The 27,588-nt window shown below is 41.1% G+C and overlaps 2 protein-coding genes across 2 annotated transcripts in view; both read right to left on the bottom strand.

The window, feature by feature from the left end:
- Positions 1-27,588, bottom strand: part of LOC133765234 (ATP-binding cassette sub-family E member 1-like) — a 1,116,285-nt gene that overhangs the window by 1,068,804 nt on the left and 19,893 nt on the right. The window lies entirely within an intron of this gene.
- The window catches only part of CTSO (cathepsin O), a 37,341-nt gene continuing 11,756 nt past the window's right edge, over positions 2,004-27,588 (bottom strand). The window contains exons 4-11 of the mRNA XM_062199319.1: positions 26,881-27,001; positions 22,402-22,510; positions 21,672-21,811; positions 17,636-17,803; positions 11,264-11,385; positions 7,013-7,176; positions 6,427-6,519; positions 2,004-4,339 (exon numbers count right to left, since the gene is read on the bottom strand). Coding sequence (XP_062055303.1) covers positions 4,305-4,339; positions 6,427-6,519; positions 7,013-7,176; positions 11,264-11,385; positions 17,636-17,803; positions 21,672-21,811; positions 22,402-22,510; positions 26,881-27,001 — 952 coding nt within the window. The 3' untranslated portion in view covers positions 2,004-4,304. The remainder of the gene's footprint in view (positions 4,340-6,426; positions 6,520-7,012; positions 7,177-11,263; positions 11,386-17,635; positions 17,804-21,671; positions 21,812-22,401; positions 22,511-26,880; positions 27,002-27,588) is intronic.

Raw genomic sequence — 27,588 nt, 5'->3', positions numbered from 1 at the left:
GCGTCCTCCAAGGGCCTGAGCCAGGGGTCTTGACACGTCTGTCCTTCCTACTACTGGCTCTTTTCAGATACAGGTCCTGCAGGCACAATCTCAGTAAAACATGAACCTCCGGTACGTCAAGCGCCCCAGGAAAAAATAAAAAATCAACAAAATCAACAGAACACAAAAAAACACTTAAAACAGCAAAAACTTACCTCCGATTGGAAAATGGAGCGTGGGTCTGGGGTCTCCAATCCCGGACGAGCCCCCAATGTAGGACCCCAAAAATTGGTGTCCTATAGAGAGAGACCCCCAGAAGCACGAATTCCAGTCCAACCGATGCAATAAAAGCAAGAGGAAGTTTATTACATCTGCGCAGATGGGCCAACTCTAAGCACAACAACACTCTCTGGTGCAGTGTGAGAAGAGAGGCGACAATCATCAACCGCACAGCGTATTTAAGATTGAAAACCACAACATTAGCATATCTCCACATCATTGCCAAAAATCACAAGATAAACCGCAGCATGACAAATTCTCATAAGATGCATGACAAACTTCCAGGGTGAGGGGACAGAAAACCTTGAGTAGGCATAAACACGGGGTCATCATGACCAAAAACTTAACATAGCTCCTAAAATAATTATCACATGCTCCATTATCTCATAAAAGCATTAGCACATTCATCACATGTTACAAGGTCAGCTAAAGTCTAGTTATCTTAAACAAAATGCATTTTGCAAGCCAAAGCATTTTGCACAGAAGCAAAATATGCAGTTAGCTCAAGCAACTTCATTTTAACCCTTTCTATCTTAATTTTACATTCCAATTTAACCCCATCCTATCTTAATTTCACAGCCCCACTCACACTTGCTTCTTTTGCTGATGATCCACTCTATGTTGGAAATTCTAAATGGGTTACAACCAATGTAGTACTCACTTAAAACATTTTAAAAATTATTTGAAAGAGAGAGAGAGAGAATGAATCTCCCATCCACAGGTTTGGTTCACTCCCCAGATACCCACAACAGCCAAGGCTGAGCTAAAAGCTGAAATCCAATCTGGGTCTCCCATATGGGTGGCAGAGAACCAACTATATGAACCATTACTGGCTGCCTCTCAAAGTGTGCATTATCAGAAGCACAGCCAGGAATCAAACCCCTAAATGAAGGGACATGAAATTTAGCGAGTAGTGTTGGAATCAGTATAGTCACTGTGTCAAACCCTAACAATAATAAAAATTCTCTCTGGGTCTATTTCACAAATAAATAAACACAGGTAGGAGATTATGAAGGCGGGGCTCTCATGCACTTATGATTGATAATGAGAACTATCAGAAAAGACAGCCAGAGCCATATCCATACACAAGGGCCACCACAATCTGCCCACAAGAAATACTTTTGCAAGGACACCTGCCCAGCAACTGCCTGTTCAGACTTGTGCTGATACCATCCTTGTGACTGATCCTTGTTGCCAAGTATAGCTGTTTCAAAACCTTATGTAACCCTTTTAATTTTACTTTTAAAAACCCTCATCTGCCTTTGCATCCTTGGATATGACCATATGCATTCCCAATACCACAAATTCATTCCTGAGTGAATTCATTAGCTTCAGAGAATGACAATAGATTATTGAGTCCTGGATAGAAGAGATACTAAAGATACATATCTAAGAAATGACAGTAGACATGGAGAGGAAGGAGGTGATTAAGTGATAAGTTAACAGGGTGTAGTTAACTTAATTAAAGGGCTTAGGAATTCTTGTAATTTCATTGATCAGATTATTACACGATGTTGATGTATTACAAATCAAAATACAGAATCTAGGAGGAAAAGGGCCTTTGCTGGGATGTGAGGAGTGAGGAGTGAGGGAAGATGATAAATGGAGTTTTGAAGACATTTGGGGAACTGAGATTTAAATGTCCATGGAAAAAAACTAAAATTGGATCTTGGACTTGAGCTGGGAAAATTCTGTGTGACTATTAAGCATATTAACACAGTGCTGACAAAATATAAGACACACACTTGAGAACAGAGTCTTTTTTTTAATTAAAGGTAGGTTGTTTTACTATAAATATCAAATTCCAGAACACTTAGAAGTATGATTAATTTTGAAATTAAAAAATCCTTTAGTATTTAAAAAAAAGTATTAGAAAAAGCATTCACATCATTCAGAAAGTAATTGAACAGGGTCTAGAAGAACCAGGATATAATTCTTTTCTGGCATTCTTGGATAATGGGAATATTTATCAATTAAAATGTTAATATTGTCTTTCTGGAACATGTCGAAACTTGAATCAACAAATATTCTTTCAAATTCCTTGTGACTGGTATAAAAATACATGCTGTTTTTGTTGTTTATCTACTACAAGAAATCGATAAATAAAGTGAGAGGGAAAATGGGCTGTCCTTGACTCTTTTTTTTCCTGGTTGCTGCTGCATCGAAGAAGATGACCATGAATTTTAGAAAAGAAATATATACATAGTTCTTGGGTATATTTAGCATTTGATATGATTTTCTTTTTTAATATTTATTTTATTTATTTGAAAGACAGAGTTACAAAGAGACGTAGAGACAGAGAGGTCTTCCATCTGCTGGTTCACTCCCAAATGGCCACAATGACCAGAGCTGCGCCAATCGGAAGCCTGAAGCCAGGAGCTTATTCCGGGTCTCCCACGTGGATGCAGGGGCCCAAGGACTTGGGCCATCTTCTACTGCTTTCCCAGGTCACAGCAGAGAGCTGGATCGGTAGAGGAGCAGCCAGGACTAGAACCAGCACCCATATGGGATGTCAGCAGTGCAGGTCAAGGTGTTAACCTGCTGTGCCAAAGCACGGGCACCTGATTTTCTTATATTAATTAACTTAATATGGTTATACTGTATCCAACTAGATTATCTCTTCCCCTCTCACTGCTGTCCAGGAAGTGACTCGCTTTGCACTCACGGAGACGAGCATTAACAGTGTCTCTTCTGCGCACACAGGACGTTGCTCACTGCCGAGGATGCAAGTTACTCAGAATAGCAATGGCGGCACAGCGCCGGAAATCCTTGTGTAGTGAGCTTCACAGGAGAGATCACAGGTGTCAGGGACTGGGAGCCAGCCAAAGAACTAAGTGGGATTGAGAGGCCAGGAAAACGAAGCCGGACACTGGAAATCAGAGTCCGGAAGCCTCTCATTGTACCGGACAGCCCAGCTCAGAAGATTGGATGTGGAGAGGCACAGTGCCTAGGATCACCCAAGGAAGAATTGAGATCTCCATGTTGAGAAAGGGAGCCGAGCAGGTGGTCAGAAAACAGAGATGCGGAGTGTAGACGGAGGGGATTCTTTAGTAGGGAAGGCAGGACACAGGACAACCGGGGTGTGCCTGCAGTACAGAGCTACACAGAGAGTGAGAACAGGTGGCAAAATCCTGTGTTCTCAAACAGGGGGAGACTGACGTAAGAAATGAAATCCACTGCATTCCCAGTGAAAATTGCAGAACAGCAATCAGTCTCTTGGCAAGACTAGCTGAGGGTTCTTGTCACACAGGTGTCTCCTTGGTCTGCGTGTTTCTATCAGTTTTTAACTTTTTCTCCAGAAGGGACATAGTGGCTTCGTGTTCTTCGATCCGGTCACTCTACTGTTCAGGGGGCAGCACCGTGTACTGAGGTAAAGCAACTCCTATGGGAACTCCTTTGGCACTCTATCTCAGAAGGCTGTTACTATCATTGTGAGAGGCACCCATCATTTTAGGTTGGCCGATTTTGTAGGCAAGGGTAACGTAAGGCAAGTGGTTTTGCCCCACAACCCTGTTGTATCTCATTGAAAACAAACACAAGGAAAAAAGGCAAACAAATAGCCTTTTCAAATTAGACTGCCCTAAAATACAAGGTACCTCAGAAGGTGTGTAGAAAAATATAATTAAAAGATGTTTATATTGACACAAAAATTTTGAGCTCTAGGCATAGTTTTTGCATCTTCCATGAAGACCCCCCCCCCCATGTGCATGGATTTCCAAAAAGTTTTCACACCAAAAAACACTTTTAATTCTACTTTACCATGAACACTCCCGATCTCCTAATCTGACCCTCCGTGCAGAGCCGGAAGCCATTCCACAGGTTTCGTTGAGGGCCATGGTTCTAGAGTTCTTCCTACAGACTCTGGTTGTCCAATTCTTTCTAAGAAAGGAATATTCTACAAATGAATTTAAATACCACTGGGCCCCAGGACCTTTTGTGGAGGGTTGCTGAAGTCTGAAGTTGACTAATGCTTAAAGAACCATCTTACATTTATCGCATCCTGAACCCCTTCACTTTTGTAGTTGTCTCCTGATCTGCCCAACACGTCACACAAATACAGCGGAAACAGAATCTGCAATACCTAAGAAAAAAAGAGAAATTGTTAGGATTATTCTACATCCTGTTAATGAATTTCAAATAGCAAATCAAAATTAATTTTCGTTTGGAGTCAGAAACAGTGTCTACCAAGAGAAAATAAGTTAACGGTGATCACTGTCAGTGTAAATATCGTAACCTCAAGAGCAGATATTATGAGATTTCTAATATTTTTGCTTAATGTGAAAAACAAATAAATAAAAATACTTGTTAACTGAATTGCTGAATGCGTCTGAAATCTGTATTGCACTGATATATATTTCCTAGGGTCAATAAAATAGCATAGATTATTTTATGATTAGAACTGGAGCAGAATTTCACCGAATCACAAGTGTACAATGCTTCCTTAACATATAAGAATATGCATCTCAACATCATTGAGGAGACAATACATGGCCTACTGGAAGACAGGATTTCACCATAATTGACAGAACATGTGAAATCCCTTGGGGTTATGAATGCTATCTGTATTATGCCATTCCTCATAAGAATAATATGACTATCACCAGGTACACAATCTTTAGAAAATGTCTTTGAGAACGATTTGGATCCCAGTATAATCCATAACCAAGCAGGCCCATGGAGAAAAGAAATCATCTCTAGACACCCTTGGAGGCTGAGGGCAATTTTGTCACCCAAATAAATAAAGTGAATGAACTTTTTTTTTTTTTAAAGTACAATTTGAAATACTTAACTAGCTATCTTAGTTTGGTTGATGTTTAGTCAATCACAAAAGCAAAACCAGTCTGCTAATCAATGAAAAGCACATTTGATATTTGCCTAATTCTCTCAATTCTAGTGGCTGCTTCCCCAGAATTTTGTAGGTGTTAAGGAGCATATTAAGTCAGAAACAGTTGTAACAATCAGATTATCATATATTTTCATGCAAAGAAAAACTGATTCTTCATAATCATCCCAGGCAGGTATTCTAATACACAAAATGAAAGAAATTCATACTGTCACCAAAAATAAATTTGGAACAAAGAGACATTTCTGGATAAATTATTTTATCTTGCATTTTGTCGTATGTACATAACACATGAAGGTACTTCAAAAAGTTCATGGAGGGCTGGCTCTGTGGGCAGCACGTTAAAGCCCTGGTCAGAAGCGCTGGCATCCCACATGGGCTCCGTTCTAGTGCCGGCTGTTCCTCTTCCGATCCAGCTCTCTGCTATGGCCTGGGAAAGCAGAAGATGACCCAAGTGCTTGGGCCCCTGCACCCACATGGGAGAAACTCCTGGCTCCTGGCTCCTGGCTTCAGATGGTGCAGCTCCCGCCTTTGCAGCCATCTGGGGAATGAACCAGTGGATGGAAGACCTCTCTCTCTGTCTCTACCTCTCTCTGTAACCCTATCTTTCAAATAAATAAAATAAATCTAAAAAAATTATGGAAATGGGATTAAAATATATTAATTTTGGTGCAAAAATTTGAAATCTATGCATTTTTTCCTAATATGCATTTTCTTTTTTGAAGACCACGTTTTTATATTTTGTATATAGCCCCTCTTAATATTCAAAATAAGAATATTTGCCATAGTGCCTCTTTTTAAAACACTCTTATTTTAGTCTTTTTAAAAACATTTATTTATTTTCATCTATTTGAAAGGCAGCATGACAGAGAAATGGTGTATCTTCTGTTTGCTGATTTACTACCTCAATGCTCTCAGCAACCAGGACTGGACTGGCCAAAGCCAGGAGCTTGGAACTCCATCTGGATCTCCCACATGGGTGGCAGGGGCCCTAACACATGTGCTATCTTCTGCTGCCTCCCAGGGTGCGTTAGCAGGAAGCTGGATTAGAAGCAGAGGTAACAGGACTTGAGTTGGGACTTGTACCTGAATTCTGATACGTGGTGCTGGTGTCCCAAGAGGTAGCTCCACAGGCTTTATCATAACACTCACCCCCAGATCCTCTTATGTCAGTCAATTAAACTTGAAGAACAATAATTATTAATCCAAAAGTGATTTTAGTACTTTGGGAGAATATTACAAGCTAATCAGGGTTGTAGTTAATATATCCAAAGAATCTTCCTTGGTATTTAGCCTACAGCTTTAAATGCAAATTCATGACTCACCACAAACATTACTCCCCATTTTAACATGGGCATAGCCGTCCACTCCCCATGAACTTCCCCATGAGTTCCGGACAATCCAATACGGTATACTCCCTGCAAAATATAAAATGGCAACAAACCCTGAAAAGCTCATTTTTATTAAGAATGCATAAGCTTATTTACTGAAATTTGGGTTCTTGATAAGTTGCTCTGAGAACAAGAATATAACTCTAATGTGATGCTAACTTAAACTAGCTAAGTAAACTGGAACTGTATTTAGCATAACAATCCAATCAGTTGATCTATGTATTTGATATGCATTTGAATTCACCACAACATAATAAGTACATCTCTTTTCCAAACAATTGGTCCTAAATATTTGAGAGAAGGCACATTATTTAAATGAACAATTACCATCTCAGCCAGGTATTTAGGAAACATTTCAGGGACCTGATGGGCTAACTTCACTCAAGGGTTCTGAGATTCTGCGCAGGTCTGAGGAGGACTCCCGACACAGCAGAGCTGAACGTGGGCATTCTACAGGATGGCCATCCTTCGGCAGAGTTCCGCCACCAAGCCACCAAGCCACCAAGCGGGGCTGCATTACCTGTCCTGTCAAAGCCAGTTACGAGGACTGCATGATTGGCTTCTCCACTTGAACAGTGATGTTGTATCACGCCTCCCAGGTAATCCTGCCAGCTCACTGCATCGACGACGACTACCAGAGGGCCATAGATCAGAAGCAACTTGGCCATTTCATCTTCTTGGTCACTACCAAAAGAAGAAACATTGATTACAGAATTTCAGTTTTTAGGAGAAAGATAAAAAAATGTGTTTAATCACAGGTTGGGATATGTTTGTTAACAATGAAAAAAGGACTAAAATGATGAGGCTGAATTGGTAGTTCAGGACCTGTAAACCAGACTCTTCCTACATCCTTCTTCTGCTATTAAAGCTTCCCTCCGCAAGGTTCTTTAGTGGTCCATGAAGGCTGCTGGCACTCCAGCCATTTTACACCCATCTCAGACTGCAGAAAATGGAAAGGAGGAGAACCGCTACGTCTCAGTTGAAAAGATGTGCCGGAAATAACGCACAACACTTCTTCAGGGTGGATTGCGTTGGACAGCACTCTGGCTTTTACTTCAGTCTAGATGAATGGGAGATGTGAATGGAGCTTTTCAGCAGGCCAGTCTGGTACCCAGTTAAAACAAAGGGATTCTTTAATAAGGAAGGAGTGGATATTTGAAAATATATTGTCAACTTTGCCACGCCCTACAATAATCAAGGGACAGACCAACTTATGGGAATGCATGTCAAAATGTAGACAGTATAGGGAAGGAAATATCATTATAATCAGAATTGTATATATAATCAGAATTTTATGGAAAATTAATAATTTAAAAAATGTATAGGGAAGAGTTCTCCAAAAGTGGCTAGTATAGTCATATCACAGAAGAAACATGAAAAAGACCTTAGAAAGGAGTAGCTGTTAGGATGCCCCGGACAGGTGATGCTAGATTTTGAAGACTACACAAGACACAATCATGGTTTCCACACATGGACATCTGCCGATAAAGTCCTATGTTATGGAACATTTGGTCTTCATCGGTCTTAAAAGTATGTGACCAAACCATCATTTACATTTTTCAAAGGTCAGCTCTGTGGGTGAAGTACACAGATGTCAAGTCACCCAATGTTTAAGCTATTAAGATAATACTTGGTAGTTTATTCCTGCAGCAACTCATGGGTGGACTGGTGTTGTTAAAATGTAAATCCGTTCATCTGGAGGGCAGTGTCAAGTAAGGTGATATTTTGACAACAGATGACGAAAATGTTGAATCAACAATAATGGGATTTATTGAAATAGAAACTATATGTTCATTCACATTACCTGTTAACATGAAGATCTATTTTTTAGAGATCTTTAAGCAGGCATTTATGGGTTTTGTTATTTTAATACTAAATGGTTCTCTCTGCTTGGAACAGTATTCTCCCGAATATCAACAGGGCTAAGACCCCACACTTCTCCAGAACCTCACTCAAATGCACCTGTTCTCAGAGAGGCTCCCTCTGACAACCCTTTCTAAGTTGTACAGGGAACCATACTGTGGTGCGGTGGTTAAGTTGCCACTTGTGATGCCAGCATCCCAGAGGGGAGGGCTGGTCTGAGTCCTACCTGCTCTGCTTCCTACTGGCTTCCTGATAATAGGTCTGGGAAGGCAGAGAATGGTGATTTAATTACTTGGGCCCCTGCTGCTCAGGTGGGAAATGCAGATGGAGTTCCTGATTGCAGCCTGGCCCAGCCCTGGCTACTGCAGTACTTGCAGAGTGAACCAGCAAACGGAAGATTCTTTTTCTCTTTCTCCCTCCTTCTCCCTTTCTCCTCTACCTCTGTCACTCTGTATTTTGAATAAGATAAATAAAAATGAAAAATTTTATACTCCCTTGCCTTCCAGATATCTCCTCATGCACCCACTATTTTATCTTGTTCTCTTTAGATATTATTATACCTAACACGCCAGGCAGCTTTTTATTTGTTTTGCTTATTTCTTGTGTTCAGCACTAAAATATAATCCATAAGGACAGAATTTTTATCTGTTTTATTCACTGCCAAATCCCCCAAAACTAAAATAGTATTAAATGAATATCTGAACAAATAAATAAAAGATCTTGTTGTCTAACACAATCAGCTTAGTGCTGGACTATCAGGGAGTTTAGTGTTTAATGTAATCACGAAGATTTTCATTGGGACCTCTTCCTCCTTAATCAAACACCTAAAACCAGTAAGTCTTGCATTCTCTATCCTCTTCATCCCTAATTCTGACTCAAACCTATTATTCTTTTGTTTCTTTTTTTTCTTATCTTTTCTTTATTTTTTTATTTGACAGAGTTAGACAGTGAGAGAGAGAGATAGAAAGGTCTTCCTTCCGTTGGTTCATCCCCCAGATGGCCGCCATAGCCGGCGCTGCACCAATCCGAAGCCAGGAGCCAGGTACTTCCTCCCGGTCTCCCATGCAGGTGCAGGGCCCAAGCACTTGGGCCATCCTCCACTGCCCTCCCAGGCCACAGCAGAGAGCTGGACTGGAAGAGGAGCAGCCGGGACTAGAACCCTACGCCCATATGGGATGCCCGCGCCGCAGGCAGAGGATTAACCTAGTGAGCCACGGCGCCGGCCCCTTATTTTTTTGCTTCTTAACAAGTTTTCAACTTGTTACCTATGACAATGGATTCCCTAAATCCGTTTTAATAACATTTTGAAAACTTAGCTCCTGGGGCAAGTGGCTGCTGCAGCAGTTAAAACGGCATATGAGATATCTGCACCTCCTATTGGAATCCTTGGGTTCAGGTTCCAGTTCTGCTTTTGATCCAGCTTCCAGCTAGGATGCACTGGTGGAAACAACAGGTGATGGCTCAAGTACTTGGATCTCTGCCACCCATGCAACCCACGTGGTTGAACTGGATGGACTTCCTGGCTTTGGCCTGCCCCAGTCCTATTGTTGAGGCCTTTTGGAGAGTGAACCAGCAGATGAAAGATCTCTGTCTCTTTCTCTCTGTTTCTTTGCTTTTCAAAGAAAGAATGAGAGAAAGCAAGCAAGAAAAGCTAGCTAGCTCATGCAAACCTGAAATTGAAAGGTAAGTTTATTTGAAATATAAAAGCAAATCTGGTTTCTTCAGCACACACCCTTTCCTTGGTTTCTTGAGTGAGTGACAGGTGATGCAGAGGCTCATTTCCTCATTTAGGAAGCACCCTGCCTGCACCCTCAGAGGAGACGCTGCCGCTGTACTTAGTGACCCAGACGTTTTATTATAGATCCCCTGTGCAGCCTGCCAGCTGTGGCATCACGGCTCTCTGCTGTGGTTCCTAGGGCCATCACTAGGGCCCTGACTGCAGATGGGAGTCAGGCTGACAATCTGGCACATTCATTCTTATTTAAAGGGGTTCCATTTTGTTCAAGGATCCAATTTTACCCTTGATTTCCTTCAGATCCCATGAGTAAGCACCATCTGGATCGAGAGATCCTTTTATATTCAGTATCAGTAAGTCACAGGGCATTCTGTTACCTTATCTGAATTCAATGTAGTTCCTCTGTTTCAAAAGTCCTATCATATTTTTAAAACAGTGAAACCAGGAGTTGCCTGTGTTTCCTTTGTCCTTATCAGCCCAAACACCTGTTTTGCACTATATCAAATGATCATAATGATTCTCTATCAAGATTTGCAACTTCCATATGTTTCTAAAACATTTTTTAAAGTGGTTGTTATCCCCTGAACTTATCCAAAGTTTTCCTGACCATCAGTTTCCAAAGCAAGTCCTTCCCTTCCATTTCATCGTACTTGGGGTGTGTGCTACATAATCTATCTCTAGTGGTGTGCTCTTTCAGATGGTTTCAAAACTGAAAGCTTGAGTCTGTGTTTTTTTCTTATAACTGATGCCTTGAAAAATGCAAGGAAAGTAGAGTGTTCATAAAGGCTTTTTGTTATGTAGCCTGCTTGCTATTGGCTGAAGGATCTATACAAAGTAATTTTGGATTAACTTAATAGTAAGACTGAAATAAGCTTATGTTAGGATAATACCTGTAGTTAGTAAGAGGAAGGTGGTAAGTACAAATTATCCCTTAAGCTTGATTTACATTTGTTAACATAAATTCATTACTGCTAGTGTAATGACACATAGAAACATTCTATTTAAGAAACAATACCTACAACACTGTGAAAAACAATCTCTACTATAGTAAGCTTTGCAACAATTAAAAGTATGCAATGATGCTTCAGTCAAGTTATTAGTTACAAATAATCAGTCACTAGATCATAAAAGTCAGGCTTTATGAAAAAAAAAATACAGTGGAATAACATTTACCTGAAGTCATAGGCACAGTAACCTTTGATTGAGAACCCGGAATGTGAACTAGGAAAGTAACGGCAAAGGCCACTGTGTGCTCTGAAGGGGTATTCCGAATCATTCACCAGCTTCACCTGCGTCTAAGAGAAAACAATCACCCGAGATGTTCACTGGCAGTTATTTTCAAAATCAAATAGAACTTCTTTCTTTTCTTTTCTTTTTTTTTTTTGACAGGCAGAGTGGATAGTGAGAGAGAGAGACAGAGAGAAAGGTCTTCCTTTGCCGTTGGTGCACCCTCCAATGGCCGCCGCGGTCGGCGCACCGCGCTGATCCGAAGCCAGGAGCCAGGTGCTTCTCCTGGTCTCCCATGCGGGTGCAGGACCCAAGCACTTGGGCCATCCTCCACTGCCTTCCCGGGCCACAGCAGAGAGCTGGCCTGGAAGAGGGGTAACCAGGACAGAATCCGGCGCCCCAACCAGGACTAGAACCCGGTGTGCCGGCGCCGCAAGGCGGAGGATTAGCCTAGTGAGCCACGCGCCGGCCCAGAACTTATTTCAATGTGCCAAAATAGTTTCAACTTTCCCACAGCTTCATTATGGGTACACACATCTTTAGGTGCCTTTTTTTTTCTAAAAAAAAAGTTTATTCATTTTTATTTATTTGAAAGGCAGAGAGACAGTGAAAGAATGAGAGGGAGAGAGAGAGAAGGAGAAAATCCCCTGGTTCATTTACCAAAACCTACAATAGCTGGGGCTGGGCCAGGCCAGAGCTAGGAACCCAGAACTCAATCTAGGGCTCAAATGTGAATGGCAGGGACTCAGGGACCAGAGCCATCACCTACTGCCTTGCAGGAAGCATGCTAGCAGGAAACTGCATGGAACTGGAGTAGCTCAGATTTGAACCAGGCTCTGATAAGATGTGGGCACCCCAACATCCACCCCAAAACATTCTCAATACTTTGAGTCAATATAATTTTTTTTTCTTTTGGTCTTGTTTTTCTCATAACTTTCTTCCCTACCACTTCTCCCAGCCTGACAAAACAGCTAGTCCTCTTTCCCCTATGGTCCACTAGGGTATCACACTTACGTTCCAGGGCTCCTGGCCTGCTGTTTGCAAGCCCTCGAGACTCAGTGGTTTGTACTCAGACAGTCGCAAGCTTTTCTGCCACTTCTCTTTATGCCCTTCATCTAGCACAGTGTCTCCCCTACATCCTCCCTTCCTGCATGGTGGGCTTACAGAATGGAGGGCGACACGTTTCCCTGGTGAACACAACGTGCAAGAACAGTTGCCGAGATTTTGAATAATGGAAGGACATCTTAGTTTGGGGAACTACGGCTGGTGACTTTCTACAAACCCTAGCAGCACCGTCATTTGGCTGGTTTCATGTAGTTGATGCTTGATCTGGGCCAAAGCCACAGAGTGTGCTAACAGCACTGATGAACACTGGGATACTGAACAGAGGCCTAGGGGACTTAAGGTGTAGCTTGGGCTCAGCTACTAACCTGGCACCGTGATCTCACCTCTCAGATCTTATTTCTCATCTATGAAAAGAGTTACATTGGGCTGGTTCTGTGGCACAGCAGATAAAGCTGCTGCCTGCAGTGCCAGCATCCCATATGGGCATTGGTTTGAGTCCCGATTGCTCCACTTCTGATCCAGCTTTCTGCTATGGCCTGGGAAAGCAGTAGAGGATGGCTCAAGTCCTTGGGCCCTAGCAACCGCATGGGAGACCTAGAGGAAGCTCCTGGCTCCCAGCTTCAGATCGGTTCAGCTCTGGATGAGATCAGATGGCTCTGGCCATCTGAGGAGTGAACCTACAGATGGAAGACCTTTCTCTCTCTCTCTCTCTCTGTGCCTCTCTGTAACTCTGCCTTTCAAATAAATAAATGATTGTTTTTTTTTAAAGAGTTACATTAGCTAATCTCTCATATCCTTTTTAGCCTCTATAGTGAGAGCTCTTATGGTAATGAATAATCATGTACTCTCATCTTTCTGGGGAATTATGTGATAAGTATCTGCAAAAATAATATTTACCTATTAAGGAATGTTAAGTAAACATAAATATGTTTTCTGGAAACAATTTTAGTGAATTTTTTTCACCTTTTGACTTATTTTAAAAAATATTTATCTGAGAAGCAGAGAAAGACACATACACACACACACGAACACACACACATGAGAGAGAAAACTCCAATCTGATCTGCTGGTTCACTCCCCATATGCCCACAATGGACAGGAGTGGGTTGGGTTGAAGCCAGGAGCTGAGAACTCATTCCAGGTACCCAACACTGGTGGCAGGGACTGAATTACTTGAGCCATCACCTCGGTTTCCCAGTGTCTGTATTAGGAAACTGGAATGAGTGACTGAAGATGTGTACCGACATAATATGGGATGTGGATGACTAACCGACATCTTAGGGGCTAAGCTAAATGTCTTCTCCTATCCTTTGGGTTTTTGGTGACTGGTTTGCATGGAAGTAATTAATATTTAACCTTCAAATTAACTAATAAAACTCTGATAAATCAATTTCTGACCTTGGAAACATTACTTAACATAGGAGAGTGAATTGTTTGATTCTGAACACGTGGTTAAAAGGAAATGAAGAAATAATAGTTTGAAAGTGTAAGAGATGGGACAGATCAACAAGACAGAAAACCAGCAAGGAAACAACAGAGTTAATCCACACTTTAGATCAAATGGATTTCACTGATATCTGCATATCTACAGAACGTTCTACCCTAATGCTGCACAATACACATTCTTCTAGCAGGGCATGGAACTTTCTCTAGGATGGACCACATGCTAGGTCATAAAGCAAGTCTCAACAAATTAAAAAAATCGAAATCATACCATGCACCTTCTCAGACCACAGTGGAATGAAGTTGCAAATCAAAAACTTAGGAATTCCAAGAACATATACAAACACTTAAGAGATTGAACAACATGCTCCTGAATGAACAGTGGCTCAAAGAAGAAATCAAAAGAGAAATCAAAAAGTTTCTGGAAACAAATGAAGATGACAACACAACATATCAAAACTTATGAGATATAGCAAAAGCAGTGTTAAGAGGACAGTTTATAGCAGCTGGTGCCTACAGCAAAAATTTACAAAGGCACCAAATAAATCAGCTATAAATGCACCTTAAGGACCTAGAAAAACAACAGCAAATCAAACCTAACCTAGTAGGAGAAAAGAAATAATTAAAATTAGAGAAGAAACAAAATTGAAACTAAAAAAAAAAATACAATCAGCAAAACAAAGAGCTGTTTCTTTGAAAAAAATAAAATAAACAAAATAGACACACCACTGGTTCAACTAACCAAAAAAACAAGGGAGATGACCCAGATTAAAAAAAAAGTTACAGGTGAAAAAGAATGTGTAACAACAGACATAAAAGGAATCATTAGAAATTACTTCAAAGAGCTGTATGCCTACAAATTGGGAAACCTAGAAAAAAATGGATAGATTCCTGGCCACATATAACCTACCTAAATTGAGCCATGAAGGCATAGAAAACCTAAACAGACCCATAAGCAAGATGGAAATTGAATCAGTAACAAAGAACTTCCCAACAAAAAAAAAAGCCCAGGACTGGATGGCTTCACTGCTGAATACTACCAGACATTTAAAAAAAAAAAGAAAAGAAAAGAAAGAAAACATCATACTTAGTGAAATAAGCCAGTCCCAAAGGGATAAATACTATAAGTTTTCCCTGACCTGCAATAACTAATAGAGCATTTAAAAGGCAATCTGTGGAGGTGAAACTGACACTTTAAGAAGTAATCACTTTGAACAGCTCCTGTCTTGACTGCTGAGGTACAGTTTGCCTCTTTTTTCTTTTTCTCTTCTTTTTTTTCTTCTCTTTTTTCTTCTTTCTCATACTATCTATTGAACTTTTATCCAAAATAGAGATAATCATATATGTATAAAGTTAACTTAAAATAGATCTTAGTAAAAAACACAAGTGGAAATAAGAGAGGGAAGTAGAAGGGGTTGGGAAGGATCACCATGTTCCTAAAGATGTAACTGTGATACCTATGATGTTTGCAACTGCAAAACTGTATAGTTCTTCATACATTCATATGGACCTACTTTGAAGGACGGAGTTTAAAAACTTACTGTGGGAACCCCAACCCCCATAATGTGGGTGGGAAAATATGGCATCTTGAATGTTAGAGTGAGCATGGAGACAGGATTTAATTATAAAGTGATCATATAGATAGGATTAGGTGTTAAAGTGATCATATCCATTAGACTAAATGTTTGATAATAATAATAGAATCACAGAGGAGGTTCCTTCCTCCCTTCAGAGAAAGGCACCTCCCTCCTTGATGGCCTGTTCCTTCCGCTGGGGTCTTGTTCACCAGGATCTTTCATTTAGATTGTTTTTGCCACCATGTCATGGCTTTCCATGCCTGTGAGACTCTCATGGGCATTTTAGCCAGATCCGAATGCCCCAAGGGTTGATTCTGAGGCCAGAGTGCTGTTTGGGGCATTTGCCATTCTATGAGTCTGCTGTGTGTCCTGCCTCCCCCACAGGATCATTCTCTCCCTTTTAATTCTATCCTTCATTATTTGCTTACACTGGTCTTGTTTGTAAAATCTCTTCGACACTTACCCTATCTTTTTTATCACTTTAGCAAGTGTGCTGGCATTGGTACATGCCTCCTTGATAAGACTGAGTTGAAATCCCCTGGCACATTTCTAGCTCCACCATTGGAGGTAAGTCCGAGTGAGCCTGTGCCGAGCTATATATCTCCTCCCTCTCTTATTCCTACTCCTATGTTTAACAGATATCACTTTTCGGTTAATTTTTAAACACCTAAGAATGATTGTGTATTGATTACAGAGTTCAACCAGTGGTATTAAGTAGAACAAACCAAGCAACAACAACAACAAAATACTAAAAGGAATAAAATAGTAAGGAACCACTACTGTGATATGGCCTTGACTAAACAAGTTCAGAGTTGGTGAATTCAAGGGGCTTCCATAGCCTAGACAGCTCATGGCAAGAGCCTCAGGTGATTGCTGACGCCATAAATAAGAGTGCCAATTGTTTAATCTACAATGGGAGTCATTGGGTACAGGCTTCCCACGTAGGATCTCTGTCCTTAATGTGTTTTACTATGAAACTTAAAAACAACACTACTAGTCAAACAATACCCTATACCTTGTGCGGTTGTATGAGGGCAGCCTGTTGAAATCCTTGCTTAGTATGTACTAAGTTGATCTTCTGTATATGAAGGTAATTGAAAATGAAACTCGATGAAGGGCGGGATGGGAGAGGGAGTGGGAGAGGGGAGGGCTGCGGGAGGGAGGGAGGTTGTGGGGGGAGCCACAACAATACAAAAGTTGCACTCTGTAAATTCACATTTATTAAATAATAAAAAAAATAGAATCAAAAAAGAGTGAATACTCCAACATGGGAAGCAGTCTCATACAGCAGACTCACAGATAGACTCATATCTATTAGGATGTTAGGTAATCACTTCAAATAACACTATGCTCTCAGAATCAGTCCTTAAGGCATTCTGGTCTGGCTGAAAAACCCATGACAGCACTTTAGGCATGGAAAGCCAAAACACCATGGCAAAAAGTTTCCTTCATGAAGGACTTCTGTGGGTGAGACCCCAACAGAAAGAAGTGGTCCTCAAAGAAGGATGTACTTTTTTCTGAGGGGAAGAGAGAACTTTCACTTCGCTTTTGGCCTTATCTAAATACTGATGGAGTTTGTGGACTCAAAAGGCTTCCATAGCCTAGGAAGTTCATGTAAAGAGCCTCAGGTGATCACTGATATGAGTGCATTAACTTCCCATGCAGGATCTCTGTCTTCAAAGAGTTAGATTATGAGACTTAATAGTAAAACTTGATCACAAAGTTTTATCTTGTTTTAACGTATTAAGTAGAGGACATTATCTATGTATCATAAGCTATAGTAATGTTTAAGTGCTTACAAAAGATGCACCATTCTTGGGTTCTTCTCCAAAGTTAACTCCCTCAAAAAATATCTATAGATAGACATAGATAGATAGATAGATAAGTCAAACCTCATAAAAGTTTACTTTTATTGAGTTAAAAATTAATTTTTCCCTTTTTGTAAAAACAATCCTGTTAGTGTTCTTTTGCACAGTAGGGTAATAATAGTTAACAATAACATCCTGTACTTTTCTAAATAGCTAGAAGAAAGACTTCTGAATGTTCACACTACAAAGAAACCTTGAATATATGAAGCAATGGATGCTAATTATCCTAGTATGATCATTAAAATGTATGCATGTATCAAAATGTTACATTTTACTTTAAAATATGTACAATCACTGTCAATAAATTAAAATAATAAAGAAGTGAAGAAATTGCACACACATACACACACACAGAGATGAATCACCTTGTTCAACCAATTCAAAGCACTGAGAGTGGAGCCTCCACTGCAGCCATAGTTGTTATATGAACAATCAATGACCTGCTGGACACTGAGATCTTCCAAAGGATGTCCCTTGATTGCCCACGTGGATTCCACAGCACCCACCACGCTGAAGGCCCAGCATCCTCCACACTGTTTGAAAACAGATAGTGTTTCAATCAAGTTTCCTGACATTTCTAAATATAAGTTATCAAATCAAGTACAATATCTAGATTCTGGAAAGCTACAAAACATCCATGCAAATCCTCTAGATTTCCAAACTGAAAGAATAAAAGAAACCAACACCTTTTAAGCAATGAACATGCAATCATTAGTGTTACATTAGTAATATCACCCTTATAAATTAGGCATCATGATAAAAAGTAAATTTTTAGAGATTGAGAAAACTCTTGAACTAACACAATCTTTTGGAACACTGGGCAATTCACTGAACATATGACTTCTGTTTATAAGTGGCTCTTCTACTGGAGACCATGTATCAATTCCCACCCCTCCTTCCAGGCTTCTTGCCCACCCCCCACCCCCCACCCCCCGCTTCTGCAGTCAACCACACCTCTACGGCAAGGGTGGGTTTAAGCAACAAGGCGAGGTTTGACAGGATAAGTGTTGTACTCATTATTTGCTGGTAACAGGAGCTGAGTGAATTATTTGTAGGCTATCAGGATGTTAGCATATACCTATTAATTATATATGTCTCGGATACATTTGGAATGTCCTAATGATATAAACCTACATTAGTTATTCCTCCAATTCTGGCTGCCAATTATGCTCATTGTAAATCTATTAACACAGTTTCACTTGATCAATTAGCACGAAAGAATAAAAGTGGGGGCCGGCTCTAAGGTATAGTGGGGAAAGCCACCACCTGCAGTGCCAGCATCCTATATGGAACAGTCTCAGCTGCTCCACTTCCAGTCCAGCTCTCTGCCATGGCCTGGGAAAGCAGGGGAAGATGGCTCAAGAGCTTGGGCCCCTGCACCCACGTGGGAGACCTGGAAGAAGCTCCGGGCTCCTGGCTTTGGTTTGGCTCAGCTCCGGCTGTTGCAGACATTTGGGTAATGAACCATCGAATGGATGGAAGACCTCTCTCTCTCTCTGCCTCTGCAACTCCACCTTTCAATAAATGAATAAATCTTAAAAAAAGAAAAGAATAAAAGTGTTGGTCCTGAAAGAAAGGGAGGAGACAAAGGGAATGGAATGAGGGGTCACCTGGAAGGCAGAAGGATCCACAGGAAACAGAGTGCAGGGTTGAACAGGGCAGACTGAATCACAGGGCCAGGTGCTGCAGAATTAATCCCCAGGTGTGACTTACCTGTGACATCCGAAAACACCCACTAAATGACTCTAAGGCCAGGCATCGGAAGCTTGAGAAATGTGATTACAAGTGGCTGACACCACGCCTTTAGCTAACTTTACTCAAGCCTTGAGGGCAGCTCCTGGTAGAAAACATCTCTTAGTACATTCCTTCGATCAAACATATCTAAGTGAATGTTCCCTTTTAATAAACTGGAGTCAACTCTTGGAAGGAATGGGTTTATGATTAATTCACATTTTATTATGAATCAAATATTAAAGCAAATGATTTGGAGGTAAAATTTCTAAGTTTAATAAATATAGAATCTGAGAAATAAAAAATGATCACTAAGTAGACATTGCCTAAGGAACTGCTGGGGCTAAAACTTTCTATGTGTGGGAAGAGGAATGACTGCCTAGTTTCTACCAGGCACTGACTGGTACCTTCACCCCGTGGTTAGAGGCTTGATGTCTGTTATGTTCCCAGTGCCAGTGCTCAGGTTGTGGAGGGGTAGAGGTCACCAGCAAAACATGCACAGGCTGCTCATACATGTAGGAACTACGTAGACGCACTCTGTGCATTATGGATCATGTCCATCCCCAACTGGGGTAACTGCTTTCCTTCAATTCAGGTAACCTTCCTTCCACCACGATAACCACAAGTTGAGGCTTTTTTATTTTTAAAATTTTATTTATTTATTTAATTTATTTAAAAGGCAGACACACATACCGACAGAGAGAGACACAGACAAAGCTCTCATCCACTGGTCCCCTCCTCAAATGCTTGAAATAGCTGGTACTGGGCCAGGCCAAAGACAGGAACTGGAACTCAGTGGGGTGTCCCATGTGGGTGGCAGGGATCCACATGGCTCAGCCATCTCCTGCTGCCTTGCAGGATATGCACTAGCAAGAATCCAGAGTGGAAAGCAGAGCTGGGACCTGAACCCAGGCATTCTGATGTGGGATGTGGGTATCTTATGTAGCACACAGTGTTTGAACTGCTGTAGCAAATATCTGCCCCAAGCTGGAGATTTTCCAACACTCCCATAAGCACACCTCGGGTCTTTTTAAAGGTAAATTGCTATATTTATTTCAGTATTTACATAGTTTAAATCATTTAACACATGCAAAGTTGTGCTACTGTATCCGTTTTCAATTTTTAAAATGTGTCATTGTTTTTTTTTTTTTAAATTTTATTTAAGTTATTCAAGTTTCATGTATTTCATATATACAGATTTAGGAACATAGTGATACTTCCCCTCAACTCTCCCTCCTGATCACATTCCCATTCTTAACTTTTACAAAGATCTATTTTCAACTTACTTAATGATCACATAGTTAACCCTACAGGAAGTAAAGAGTTTAGCAAATAGTATGAAGGAAAAAAAAAACAAAATGTTCCTCAATAGAGGAGACAAGAGCTGTAATGATCATCAAATATCAAAATGTCTATTTCATTCCAATACATTACATTCAGGTACTCTATAAGTTACTTCTGATCAGGAAAAACATACATATCTGTCTTTTTGAGACTGGCTTATTTCACTAAGTATAATGGTTTCCAGTTGTGCCCATCTTGTTGCAAGATAGTATTGCATTTATTTTTTTCTTTTTACAGCTGAGTAGTACTCCATAGTGTATATATATATATAATAATTTCTTTGTCCTGTTAATAGTTGATGGACATCTAGGTTGATTTTATATCTTAGCTATTGTGAATTGTGCTGCAATGAACCTGGGGGTATAGATCATTCTTTCATATGCTGGTTTCTTTCAGCTTGGGTAAATTCTCAGGAGTGGGATGGCTGGGTCATATGGTAGGCCTAATTCAGATTTCTGAGGTATCTCCATACTGTCTTCCACAGTGGCTGTACTAGTTTACATTCCCACCAACAGTGGACCAAGGTACCTTTTTCCCCACATCCTCACCAGCATTTGTCATTTGTTGATTTCCGTATGAGAGCCATTCTAACTGGGGTGAGGTGAAACCTCACTGTGGTTTTGATTTACATTTCTGATGGCTAGTGATCCTGAGCATTCTCTCAAGTGTCTGTTGGCCATCTGAATTTCTTCTCTTGAAAAATGTCTGTTCAAGTCCTTTGCCCATTTCTTAACTGAATTGTTTTTCTGTTGTTGAATTTTTTGAGCTCTAACCCTCTATCCAAACCTTATTTATCCAATAATCTCTGTCATTTGTACAATTTGGTGTAGGTGGTGCTTTTTAGAAACATATATGTTATATTGTAGCTGGACTGACTGCTTTAACAGATCACAGACTAAAAGGTGTGTGGACTTGTAGGGTGCAATAATGGGAGTAGGGGTTTCTGATGAAGCTTGCAAATCAAAGTTTGAGAATCCAGGGAACACAGCCAGATGGCTGCCAAACATATTCACTTCCATTTTACTTTTTCAGTGAGGGCTGGGAACCTGTGATGCAGTCCCTGGGAAGTAGCCCTGACTCAGTGTGCTGGTGGCAATGGCAGTGAGAGAACACCCTAAGGAAGCTCTGTGTCCAGGAACAGAAGTCAGGGCTTTGACTTCTGCCCCTCATTCCTCCAGAGTCCCCTTTCCTTACCACATTGGAATGACTGAAGTTCAATTTCACCTGGAGAAACCATGGGTCCTGTTACAAGTTTCATTGAACTTGACCTAAAAGGTGGCTGCCTGTGAGTAGCTGATTAAAAAAGAAAAAGCTTCTAAAACTTACCATCTGCTGGTTTCTCACTTGAGACACAACATGTTTGTCCCTCCAGTCAAATCTTAATGGCAAGGATACATGGATGAAGGACATCTTCACTTCTGCGGGGTATCTGGGGGATGAAGAAGGTTGGCTTCTCAAATAAATGGCTGAGAAACACGAAAAGAAAAGGCAATCAGTACACTAGAGGGAGAGGCCTTTACGATTCTTTCTGTCCTAGTAGATCTGCCATTTCACATTCTTTGTGCTTTTCGAGAACAGACAATGAATTCAGCAGAAAGCTACAGACAAGAAATTCCACAGAAAGACTGGAGCTGGCACATTAAAATGACTTGTTTGACGGAACCAGGTCAATAATACAAATGAGTTTAACTGACATCATTTGTTTTATCATAATTTGTGGAACTCTGGGTGACCTGAATGAAAACAGCACTCAAAAATGCAGAATTGATGAGACAATGATCCCTCATTGTTTCATGGAAATGTATATACTTTTAATATTTAGTTTTATCACTTCTCGGCCTTTTGGCTAAGACCAAGTGTAATATTTAGTTATTTAGTAATAATTAGCAGAAAATGACTATGAACTTATATTTTTTACAGTTAGCACATGGTACTTGCTTAACAGTTAGTAAGCAGTTAACAAATGTCAATTATTACTCAATTTACTAGAATTAGAATTAAACAACTTCTCAAGAATTAAGCAAATAATTTAAAAGTAATTAGTGAATGAATTAACCTTTAAACTCTTCAGGAAACAGATAAGAAAACTGATTTATTCCATAGACGGCTGTAGAGTTTTCGTGAGAAAAGAAAGAATTCAGGTATCGATGTCTATTAAGACTTTCCTAAAAGAAAAAAAAAAGTAATTTCATAACTGTAAACAATAAGACAGCATTTAGAAAAAGGAACACAACAAAGAATATAAAACAACTTCTAAATTCCTATTCTTTTGGGCCTGATTTTCAGCTAATGTTCTAGGGAGCTTATCATCTTCTTTTTTTTTTTTTTTTTTTTTTTTTTTGACAGTCAGAGTGGATAGTGAGAGAGACAGAGAGAAAGGTAAAGGTCTTCCTTTTTGCCGCTGGTTCACCCTCCAATGGCTGCCGCGGCCGGCGCACCGCGCTGATCCGAAGGCAGGAGCCAGGTGCTTCTCCTGGTCTCCCATGCGGGTACAGGGCCTAAGGACTTGGGCCATCCTCCTCTGCACTCCCGGGCCATAGCAGAGAGCTGGCCTGGAAGAGGGGCAACCGGGACAGAATCCGGCGCCCCGACCGGGACTAGAACCCAGTGTGCCGGTGCCACAAGGCGGAGGATTAGCCTATTGAGCCGTGGCGCCTGCTGGAGCTTATCTTCCAACACTCAGATGGGTGCCAGGGGCCAGCTAACAGTCACGGGACAGTAAGTTGCAAGGAGCCTGTTCTAGCTAACCCCAAAAAGAACATGTACAAATGTCTTGGTAAACTTGTCCTGTGATGATAACAAAGTCTTGTCCTTTGGAGGGGACTCGTGAACAATTTTCTTCTCTTATTTTTGTTTATTTGAAAGCCAGAGTGAGGGGATACACACACACACACACACGCGAGCGCATGCGTGCGCGCACGCACACCCCACACAGATCTTCCATCTCCAAATGGCTGCAAGGCCAAAGCCAGGAACCAGGAGCTTCATTTGGGTCTCCCATGTGACTGGTGGGGTCCCAAGGACTTGGGCCATCATCATCTTCCTCCTCAGGTGCATTAGCAGAGATCTGAATCAGAAGTAGAGCAGCTGGGACTCCAACCACTGCTCCAATATGGAATGCCAATGTCAAAGCAGTAGCCTAACCCACTGCACCACAATATCCACACTGAAAGTCAGTTTTTTCTTTTAACATTTATTTATTTGAAGGGCATAGCTGCAAAAAGAGTGGGAGAGACACACAGAGAAAGAGCTCTTCCATCTAGTGGTTCACTCCTCAAGTGGATTTAATGGCCAAGGCTGGGCCAGGTCTCCCATTTGGGTGGCAGACGACTAGGTCCTTGGGCCATCTTGAACTGCTTTCCCAGGTGCATTCGCAGGACAGAAGTGGAGTGGCCGGGATGTGAACCAGCTCTCTCAAGGGATGCTGTCATTGCAGGCTTTGGCTTAGTCTTCTGTGGCCACAGTGCTGGCCCTCCAAGAGTAATTTCCTAAACATGGGATACACAAAGAAGCCTGACCAACTTCTGCACTTGTGCCCTGCCTCTGCACACAATGACCTCAGGACCCTAAATGAGTACATACAGGCTAGCCTATATGGACCTCACTGCCTCCTGCATCAGAGAGTACTGCTTTGAGACTCATCCCCGGGTACTCCTGGCTCCATGCTCATAATCTTTCTTAACCCAAAATACCCTTGGTTTGCATGCTCATTGACAGTACGCACCCAGCAAGAACCCATTTGGTTCAGTAGCATAAGTATTAGGTGAGTTTTCCAAAAAATTCGGTGATAACTAAGGAGATATTTTTTCAGATATAAAAGTCAAAGTTTGGGGTGGGCATTTGGTACAGTGGTTAAGGTGCCTGCATCCCATGTTGGATGCGTAGTTCAACCTGGCTCCTCCACTTCTGGTTTAACATCCTGCTAATGTGCACCTGCAAAGTGGCAGATGATGGCTCAAATAGTTGGGTCCCTGACAAGTGGATTCAATTCCAACATCCTGGCTTCAGACTCAACCAGCTCTGAGTGATGCTGGCATTTGGGGAGTGAACCAGTGAATGGAAGAATACTCCCTGTTTCCTTGCCTTTCAAATACAGTGGAAATAAATGCATACATTTTTTTAAAGTCAAACCTTGATTTCCTGCAGATTACAATGAAATCAAGTATATAAGCATTTTCGTATTAGAACTACTATCAAATTTCAGAGGCTAGGATAAGTATGTCTTATCCATTTATAATTTCTCTTCACCAAGCACATTGATAGCATTTCATGTATAGTTTATTTTAAGATTTATTTGAAATTCAGAGTTACAGAGAGGCAGAGAGAGAGAGAGAGAGAGTCTTCCATCCTCTGGTTCATTCCCTAGATGGCCTCAATGGCTGGAGCTGAGCCGATCCAAAGCCAGGAGCCTGGAGCTTCCTCTAGGTTTCCCATGTGGCTGCAGGGCCCCCAGGACTTGGGCCATCTTCTACTGCTGCCCCAGGCCACAGCAGAGAGCTGGATTGGAAGTGGAGCAGCTGGGCCTCCAACTGGCACCCTTATGGGAGGCTGGCACTGCAGGCAGATACTTTACTGACTATACCACAGCGCTAGCCCCTCACACACAGTTTTCAAAGTGCTGACATGGTGGAAAAAATAAAATAAATTGTAAATAGATAATAGCTAATAGTAGCAAGAATTGTCACTTACAGACAATGGCCTGTGGGATTTAACAATTGTGGATACAGAAATTATTCTCTTCATTTTTGTGTTTTCCAGCACTAAGTAATGAACTACAAAAAACAGACAGAAAATACATGAATGAATTCATAGAATTCTATTAAATCTTTACAGATATCCCATTTAGGGTTAACAAGGGTTTGTTAAAGAGGTGCTCTCCTGGAGATGTTGCAGGAAGCAAGTCTGGTTTTTCTACCTGGAGAGAAAATGTAACCATTATTTATAGATTCTTCAACTTTGAATTTTGTGATAATTTATCATAGGCTCATATTATCTACTTCCTGATATTAATTATTTTCTTATCGACTTTTTGAAATACCCTCATGTTTATCATATTTAAGTGTTTATTTTGTGTTTGTCTCCAAAACCTGTAAGCAAAATTGGAACAAGTCTATCTATTTTATCACTGTGTAACCCACATCGGGTAAATGTCTGGTCCCCAGAATTTGGTATTTCAAGAACCCAATTACTTGGGACCAGTGCTGTGGTGTAGTGGGTAAAGCTGCTGTGTGCATTGCTGGCAGCCTTTATGGGTGTTAGTTCGAGCCCTGGCTGCTCCACTTCTGATCTAGCTCTCTGCTATGGCTCGGAAAAGCAGTAGGAGATGGCCCAAGTCGTTAGGCCCCTGCACCCACGTAGCTCCTGGCTCCTGGCTTTGGATCGGTGTGGCTCCAGTTGTTGTGGCCAGCTAGGCAGTAAGCCAGCAGATGGAAGACCTCTCTCTCTCTCTCTGCCTCTCCTTCTCTCTATGTAACTCCGACTTTCAAATAAATAAATAAATACATCTTTTAAAAAGAAAATAATCCAATTTATAAAGCTATCACCATTGCCCTCGGGATCCACACCAGCAGGAAGTTGGAGACAGGAGCCAGAGACAGGTAATGAACTCAGATCCGCTGATGTGGGATGCGAGTGCCTTACCCACCTAGCCAAACACTAGCCCCTAAACAAAAAGACAAATGACATTTCCCACACATCACGTCCTTAGTAGCTTTCAGCTGGTTATTTTTAAGTAAACTGTAGCTGGGATTTATCATGAGCTTCTCCGTTCCTTATGCAGCATGCACAGCAGGATGAATTAATTCATAAAGTTTCTGAGTTTGGGGCACTTAAAAATAATCTTGAGAAGCATGACTTTGAATATAATCTGGATATATACAAGTAAACACTGTACCAAAACACAACCCCATTCTGTTTTTGACAAGGGATCAATAAATATTGGTTGGCCACCTTTCCGAACTGGAGCAGTCAGGGAAAGCATTGAGAATGGAGAGCACCATGAGTGCACAGGAGAGCAAGTGGCAGGCCTAAGAACGTGCCTCGCAGACTTCTAGCAGCGGGCAGTCTGATTGCCACTGGCTGTACTGCTGGGAAGCCACGGTTCCCACAGGCTGCACCCAGCTCATCCCTGAGCACTAAGGCTGGCTAGCTGGGGAAGACAGTGAATTCCCTGAGATGTGGTTGGTGAGTAATGACTTCCCGATGGCTTTGTCAAACCTTCCAATCTTCCTTGTGTTACACAGCAGTGTAGGACACTTCTCCCCTCACCCGTCCCTTTCTTTTGGGCTCAGGGTCTGAGTTATACTGCAGTTGGAAAGCTCTCCCCAGTCCGCTTATTCTTTCACAGGCATTGCTCTTGTGATTTAAACAACAATGAAAAATGGGCAAGAAGAAGACACAAACTGCCAATCAGGAATGAAAGAAGGGCCCTGATGACAGATGCTTCTGGCATTAAAATATAATATTCTGAGAACATTAGGCCAATGGGTTTGACAATCTGTATGAGTGGACAAAGTCTTTGAAAGATGCAGATTACCAAAGCAGAACGTAGGAGCAACAGGAACATAAGCAGCTCTGTAACGACTAACGGTATTAAACTTGCAATTGAAAATCCACCAGCAAAATAAACTCCAGGCTTAAATGGCTTCACAGGTGAACTGTATACAAATATGAAAGAAACATTAATTGTATAAGCAGTTTTTGACACAATAAACAAGCGGATACTTGGCAAATTAAATAAGACCAATGTTACCCTGATTCTAAACCAGAAAAAAATTACATCGCCAGAAAACAGGACTACATGAATATGAGTGCAAAGTTCTTAACAACAGAATAGCCAATCCAGTACAACAATATCAAAAGACAATACAGGATGACCAAGAGACTTCACTCAACATTGCTAGGTTGTTTTAATATTTGAAAATCAGTCAACATAGGATACCACATTCATAGAAGAAGGGAGGAAGAACAGTATGATTGCTATTGTTCGAATATGGCTTGTTGCCCCAAAACTCATATTGAAATCTAGTAATCACTGTGAGTTATTAAGAGGGTAGAAACTTAGTCTGATCACGGGATTTAGATGTGGGGTTTGTGGGAAGTGATCAGGAGGAGATAAAGTGATGAAATCTTACCTTACTTACTGGTGCTGCATGGCTGAATCTTGGTGGCTTTGTAAGAAGGGGAGACCAAATCTGACATTTGCTGTTAGATTGGTGATGTTTTGCTTTTCTCATAGATTATA

This window comes from Lepus europaeus, chromosome 8, assembly GCF_033115175.1.
Source record: "Lepus europaeus isolate LE1 chromosome 8, mLepTim1.pri, whole genome shotgun sequence".
NCBI classification, from domain to species: domain Eukaryota; kingdom Metazoa; phylum Chordata; class Mammalia; order Lagomorpha; family Leporidae; genus Lepus; species Lepus europaeus.
The sequence above is the reverse complement of the archived record's forward strand: the minus strand, read 5'-3'. Positions and strand labels throughout refer to the sequence as shown.